General features: G+C 62.8%; 1 protein-coding gene across 11 annotated transcripts in view; it reads left to right on the forward strand.

Moving 5' to 3' along the window:
* CAMK2B (calcium/calmodulin dependent protein kinase II beta) overlaps positions 1–7,348 on the forward strand; it is an 82,447-nt gene that overhangs the window by 34,318 nt on the left and 40,781 nt on the right. For all 11 annotated transcript variants that reach the window (XM_073885017.1, XM_073885013.1, XM_073885014.1 and 8 more), the window contains exon 3: positions 5,487–5,546. In XM_073885017.1, coding sequence (XP_073741118.1) covers positions 5,487–5,546 — 60 coding nt within the window. The remainder of the gene's footprint in view (positions 1–5,486; positions 5,547–7,348) is intronic.

Here is a 7,348-nt window from a genome sequence, read left to right on the forward strand (position 1 = left end):
TCAGAGCCCCGGGGGGCCAGCCTGGTTTCCCCAGCTCTGTCCCTGGGGATTTTGAGAATTCGGGGACATGAGAGTTACAGGCTTGATGCTAGACAGCGTGGGCCCAGGGCGATGGGTGGTGTGGCTATCCGTGAGCCTCCTGAGATTCTAGAAGGCACCCTCTTGCCATCTGATGGTGCAGGCGTGGAGATGGGTGGGAAAGCAGAGGAGGAACCTCTGAGTGACGTCCCAGGGCCCAGTGCAGTGGGGTCACCTGGGGCGACGGGTTCTCATCTACGTGCGCTGAAGCCCCCGGTGAGGGGAGTGGGGACACCTGCCAGTGTCTGGAGCGTCTTGTGAGATGGGGCTGGTGGAGGGAAGCAGGAAAACAGGTCAGGTGCCCAGCTCTGCAGGACAGGCTGGGAGTGGGGAGATAGAGGTGGGGGCAGGACTGGGGGCTGGGGTCTCCTGTCTGTCAAGTCCTCTCCCTGGGACCGCCCCACCCTTTCCCACATGGGAAACAGACTCAGAGCGAGGCTTGGCTTAGTTCAGGGTCCCCGTGTCCAGTGTCCCCCATGGCCACCAGAGGCTGGCCCACAGGCAGTCCCCCAGCTTGATGACCCTGGTTTGGGCTCCCTGCTGATTTAGCCTGGAGGGAGCCCTGCGTGGCCAACGGCTGGATGCAGGATGGGATGAGGGGGCTGGCTCCCCCTGCAGGCTGTGGCTCCCCCCAAGTCCCCTGGGGTGGTCAGCACCTGGCCTCCCCCTGGGGGGCGGTGGGGGGAGCTCTGTCTCTGGCAGGTGCATGGCCCCCAGCCGACAAGGAGGCAGCCAAGGGCCTGGGTTTCGGCTGGACTCCCCACGGCTTTGCCCACCCCTCCGAGCCACCAGGCCCCCCCAGTGCTGGTCCACATCTCCACCTGGGGCCAGGCCACGCACACACTCCCACACTCCATAGCCTGAGGGCTGGCCATTCTTCTCTCCTGGGGCCTCGGTGGGCACTCATGTGTCCCTGCAGAAGTGGACGCTGACCCTGGGGCAGGGGCCGGACCTTGACACAGATCCCCACGGGCTCCATCCAGGAGCTGCTGGACCTGGTGGGACCTCCTTGGGCAGCCGCTGCCATGGCCTGTGACCTCGGCCGACTTCCTGACATGTCCCAGCCTCCCTGCTCCCCGGCCCGAGCCCTCTGCCATGCCTGTGTCCCTGGGTCATCCTGCGGACAGGGTGGGGGAGCCGATGGAGCCCCGGGTGCTGGCGGGGCTCCCCAGTGAGCGCAGCCTGCCTGTCCCATCCCAGGGGGTCCTCGGGGGTCCCAGCGGCTGCCCTCTCAGCCCCCGCCGCCTGCCGGGCTGTGTGTACTCTCCGTGCAGGACTTCATGTTCCATCCAGCACGACTGCTGGTTTTTCCCAAGAGGTGGCCTCGCTTGTCCCAGGCCGAGCCTCGGGGTGGGGGGCGGAGGGCGCAGGGTGGGGCAGCAGCTCTTCCTGCCAGGTGGGCCTGTCCCCCCTCCCGTCCCTCCTCCGCCTGCACCAGTGCCTCGCGGGCGTCCTTCTGCCCCTGACAGCTCAGCTGCGGCTCCTGGCAGCTGGTGAGGGGCCAGGCGCCCACCCACTCCCACCCCCCGCCCCATCTCTATTCTGAGTCACCCATAGCTGGTGAGCGGGCGGGGCCGGCAGGACGGGTGTCAGGGCTGGGAGGGCCGCATCCCTGCGGGGCCTTGAGGAGTCTGCAGCCTGGGGGCGCGTCCTGGCCTTGGGGACTGAGTGTCTCTGTGCACCTGCTTCCGTGGCTGGGACTGCCAGCCACAGGCATCCTCTCCCACTTGTGGGTACAGCCTCTCACCTCCCTCGGCTTCCTGACTCCACTTGGGGTGACCCACCCGACGGGGACCTGCCTGGGGAGACCCCGCTTGGGGAGAGACTCTGGGGGGGCTTTACCTGGGGCAGACCCTGCCTGGGGGCCTCTACCTAGGGGAGACCCTGCCTGGGGGGCCCTGCCTGGGGCACTTGCTGTGTGGAGCTGGCTTCGGTCTCCTGCTGCCATTTCTCGGGACATTATTGGAGTGAGGTGGGTAAGGCCTGCTGTGTACGTGGAACAGATGGCACCCACATGTGGACATGTGTGGCAGGTGTCTGTCCCTTCTTGCCCCTTGGGGGCCCCTCCCCATCCCCCTCCTGCCATGCCAATGACAGCCCCAAGCAGCCCCTGCCTCTTCCCACTCGCGGGTGGCTCCTGGGGTCTGGGAAGTGCTGTCCCCGTGGGGGTGTGTAGGGCTCTGCCAAGTCTCCTGTCCCCAGGGCTCACAGCACAGCTGCACCTGCTCCGTGTGACCTGGGACCTGCGTGCGTCCCCTGGGCCCCCGGACACAGTCAGTGCTGACCTTGCTCGGGTCTTCAGGATGGAAGAAGGCAGAGGGGCCTCCCCTCTCTGAGGTGGGGTTCCCAGAAGTTGGGGGAGCAAGTTTGCCCTCACTGCCTCGGCCCCCCACTTCTGTCCCCACCCTGTCCGTGGAAGACGACCTCAGAGGTGCAGTCCCTGTGGCTAGTGCACGTGGGGGGTGACACAGACTGGGTCTGACAAGGAAGACTGGGGAATGGAGACCACCCTCTGGGGGCGGGACACATGGGGTGTCAGTAGGGCAGACTCGGGTTCTCGCGTCCTTAGCACAGGTGCTGTGTGTGCCCTGTGACAGGTACCAGCGTTCCCTAACAACACACTAACCTGTGGGAGCGGGGCCGCAAGCAGCAGGTGCTGGGCCGCAGGGCAGCTCCAGGTGCCCCAGACACTCAGGACACCTGGCCACAGCCCTGGGAGGGCCCTTTTGAGCCTCATGGCTGGTCTCAAGGCTGGCCTGGTCCCTTGGACCGTGCGGCCCCCACAGCCCTAGCAGGTGCCTGGTGAACCCTCCTGGGGTAGCCTGCTGCCTGCCCAGCCCGGACATCATTACAGTGGACATGGTCAGAAGGGGTGCTGGGCTGGGGTCCCTGGGGTGCTGGTGGGCCCTGGGCAGGGCGGGTGGTGTCCCAGCTGCACCCCCCCCAGGCCTGCTCAGTGACCACTGCTGTGGTGTCTGAAGTCCCTATAGTCTTCTGTGGGCAGCCAGAGCCCCAGGAGGGAGGCAGGTGCAGGGATGAGCAGGGGCAGCGAGGTCCCGGGGTTCATCAGGATCGCCGGCCCATCCCACACCCTGCTGCCCGCTGGGGAACCGGGTGGGCTGCAGGTGTCCTTCCTGATCCAGCTGACAATTTAGGGCCGGGACATGCTTCTTGTGGACCAGACTGGGTTAAATTTGGCTCACTTCACCATGACCATGATGGGGTTCATGGTGTTGTTTGGAAGTTAAGTAATGATTCCTTGCAGGAAGGAATCAAAGGCTGTGGGCAGGGCTGCACCTGCTCCGTGTGACCTGGGACCTGCGTGCGTCCCCTGGGCCCCCGGACCCATCCTGGGTCAGGGAATATCGGCTTAGACAATTAATTTCTGGGCAGATGTCACCGTCGCAGGTTTTGGGAACATGCCTTCACTAATCCATGGCTTTTGCTCATTGAGACCGATCAAACCGTTTTTTAAAAAACAATATTTTCTCTCATTATAAAAGGAACACAAGATTGTTGTCAGAGTTGGGGGAAATACAAAGAATAAAGTAATTTATTGTTTAATAATCCCATCATTCTGCTTCTTAGGGGGAAGTGTGGTCACGGTCTGGATGCGGCTCTTTGCGGCGCGTGTGTGTTGTGACTTCGCGTCACAGCCTCTTCCCGCCCCGTGCGGCCGGCCTCACAGCGAGGGGGATGGCCCGGAGCGTCAGTGACCTGCTGGGGCTATGGGTGGGTGCCAGCATGTGGCCCAGCAGCCAGGCTCCCCTTCTTGGCGCCACACAAGTGATTTCTCTCACCCAGTGCGCTCGGCAGTCGGTCAGTCTTTGGGATGGGGCTGTGCCCTTGGGGACAGCTACAGTCTTTTCTGTATTGCTTACTTCCCAAAAGGGGGTTCCCATGTGCATTTTTCTCCTGATTTTTATGTATGAAAACGACCCCAGCTCCCACCTCCCCACCCCCCTGAGCTCTCCCTGCCTGAGCGTCACTCCGTCCCGGTCCACACGTGGAAGTGCTTCTTGGTTGTCGTGCACACGTGGGGGGAATCAGCTCTGACGGTCCTGGGACGGTTGGCAAAATTGGAATACAGACTGCAGGTTATGTTCACGTTCTGTATCGCGTTCGACTTACGGCACTGAGATCGGGCCAGAGAGCGTCCTCGTTCTTAGGACATGTTCACGGGCTGTCACCTGGTAGAGCACGTGGAGTGTGGGATTTCTCTCAGACGCTCAGAAAAGGTAAGTGTGTGTAAGGCGTGACGTTCCCGCTCAGGAAAGGCCCGTGCGTGTTTGCAAGTGTGTCCCAGCCTAGCACTGTTACACGGTCCGGGAAGAGCTGACCACAGATGAGGCAGCCGGCTCCCTTCCTGCAGAAGGACCTTCTGGTGCCTGGGTCTGTTCCCCCCAAGCCCAGGTGGGGACCAGGGACCAGCAGGTCTGGGGAGGCCTGCAGAGTTTAGCACGTTCGCCGCACACCACAAAGCCTTCCTGATTTACCAGGGATCGGCAGACAGATAGCACCCACCTGCTGGTACAGTAATGTGCTCCCCAGACCCTTGCTCCGAGGGGCTCAGCACGTGCAGGGGTGGGTGGGGGCTCAGGACCCCTGGTGCCCCCTCCCTGCCCTTGGGACCCCCTGCCTCTCTTGACGGTTTGGCCACACCTGTGTGCCCAGCGTCCTGCGTGTGTTGACCTCTGTGAAAGATAGCACATTTTGGGTCTTCCTTTGTAAGTGGCTTGTTGGCTCAGCCTGTGTTGGGGAGTTGGGGTGGTGTGCCCGCGTTGCCGATGGGTGATTCTATTGTGCAGCTGTAAACATTTTAATTCTGTGTTCTCTAGTCAATGGAAAGATGGATATTTTCAGTATTTTGCTTTTAAAGTCCCCATCAAATTTTAAAATCCTCCTGGTATCCTGATAGTGTGGAATAGAACGTTTCTGATAAATGGCTCAGTCCTTAGAGGCCCAGCCTCTGGAACAGAAGCACTGGCCTCGAGGGGCAGGGAGGAGGGCCGGGAGGGCCCCCAGGACCTCCTCCAGCCCCATGGCCACCGACGAACACGCTCGACTTCAGCAGGAGGCTCCGACGAGTCTGGAATTAGGACACATAAGTGGAGGACAAATCGGGGCTGTCAGCTCTGCCAAGAAATATACAGCACTTTGTCCTCCCGAACCACCTTGGGGCTCCCCGCCTCTGCCTCCGTGGGCCTCTCGCCACAACACCCGGCAGCCTCTTCCCGCCCTGGCGCTGCCGGCCAGGGGACCTGGGCAGTCGGCGGGCGCGCGCGGAGGGAGGCGGTGGGCACCTCCCGGGCCGTGAGTGTGTCTGGCACCCACTGGTCTCAGTGCTGGGCCCGGGGGGTCACGGCTGCTGGGGCATGAGGTCACACCGTGTTGCTCTCTGTCCGCAGATCACCAGAAGCTGGAGAGAGAGGCTCGGATCTGCCGCCTTCTGAAGCATTCCAACATTGGTGAGCAGCCCTCCCGGGGGCGGGCGCAGGGGCCCAGTCTCTCTGCCCCATGGCCAGAGGCTTTCTCTCCCAAAGATCACGTTTGCACAGGGACACCCAGAGGCCTCCTTCTCCTTCTCCGTAGAAGTGTCCCCACCCTCAGGCGCTTGGCAATGGCTCTCCCTCCTGACCGGCGGGGACCCTGGGGGCTCCGGGCAGCTCCCTGTGGCAGCTCCGCCTGGATGGGTCCCCGCCCATCGCTCTAACTCCCAGCTGTGATCCTGGCAGAAACATTCTGTGGCTTCAGAAAAGCCACAAGACGGCCCAACTAAGATGAAAAACGGATGGAAACGGAAAACCTCAAAGGCCGTGCCAAGCGCCGTCCTGGCCTGAGGTCTGAGGTCTGGTTCTGGAGAACCACCGCTGTCCCCTGCTGGTCCTTGCCGCTGCGGTCTGGGGCGGTGGTCCCGGCAGGGGCTGCAGAGCCCCGGGAGCCTGGGGCCTTGGCCTCAAGGACGGTTGCCCTTTTGTGAAAGCCCAGATCCTCCTTGTGCACCCACAGGACCCTGGAAGTCAGCGGGGCCTCCCGGGCCGCTTGACCTCCACTCATCCACATGCCTGCCCCTCACCCCGGCGGCTCTGGGGTGGTCCCTGCCTGCTACCTTGGGGAGCAGGTGTGTGTGTCCTCCTGCCCGCCCTGCTCCACCACTGGTCCTGTAGGGACTCCTGAGGAGCCCCCTGTGGAAAGGAGCCGGGAGGCACCGACGGGCCATTGAGTTTGCTGCCTCAGGGGGCAGCCAGGGAGCTTGTCAGGGTGGAGTCTGGGCCCCTCCTTCCACGGTTCCTGCTCAGTTGTGCCAGGACAGGGCCCAGGACTCTGTTTAATAGGAATGGCAGGCCGGGTGGCTCAGCCACTTCTGGAGCCCCTGGCCTGGGGGGTGCATGCTACTCCCAGCTCCCAGGCCAGGGCCTCAGCCTCGGGGAGCCCCAGGAGGCTGCAGGAAGCCTCAGCCGGTCCTTAGAGCCGGCCCTGGGAGCTCTGCCCAGAGGCCTGTGGCCCTGCAGGACCCGTGGGAGGGGTGGCAAAGTCAACACCCCCCTACTTCCTGGGCATCCCCCCGCCCTGTGCCCACAGGAAGCTTCAGCCCTGGGCACGGGCCAGGCCCTTTTACTTCTAGCTTGTCAAGCTGCGTGTCTTGGACCCACTGGCATGCAGGGTCCGGACTCAGAGGCCTGGCATGGGCCCAGGAATTGGAGCTTCACCAGTGTGCCTGGTGGTTCCGATGCCGGCGTCCGCAGGGACCCCAGCCACTCTTCACTGGCGGGGTGGGGGGGGTGGGCACATGGTGGGCTTCAGTCCGACCTTCCAGCTCCCCGGACACCAGTCACCTGCTCACCCTCACCACCACCCCGCCAACTCTGCCCACCCCTCTGCCCTTGCCAGCCCCCTCCCCTGCATCATCTGAGCACCAGCTGAGAGTGGGTCAGGAATTCCCTTTTAATAGGGGAGGACCCAGGTGTTCTCTGGGTTGGTGTTTTGTGACAGTTTTTCAAAAGACATCTCCTTGCCCTGCCTGGATGCCCAGTGTTGTTCCTGGTCAGTTATGCTCAGTCCCTGAAGTCCTCATAGCAGCTTCATTCCAGAACATGGGGAGGCAGAGCTGAGACTGGGGTGCAGAGGGAACATTCCAGAACATGCGGAGACAGAGTGAGACTGGGGTGCACAGGGAACATTCCAGAACACGGGGGAGGTAGAGCTGAGATTGCAGGGTGCAGAGGGAACATTCCAGAACACGGGGAGGCAGAGCTGAGACTGCGGGGTG

Source organism: Callorhinus ursinus, unplaced genomic scaffold (genome assembly GCF_003265705.2).
Source record: "Callorhinus ursinus isolate GAN/ISIS: 27379988/994484 unplaced genomic scaffold, GSC_fseal_2.0 scaffold60, whole genome shotgun sequence".
Taxonomy (NCBI): domain Eukaryota; kingdom Metazoa; phylum Chordata; class Mammalia; order Carnivora; family Otariidae; genus Callorhinus; species Callorhinus ursinus.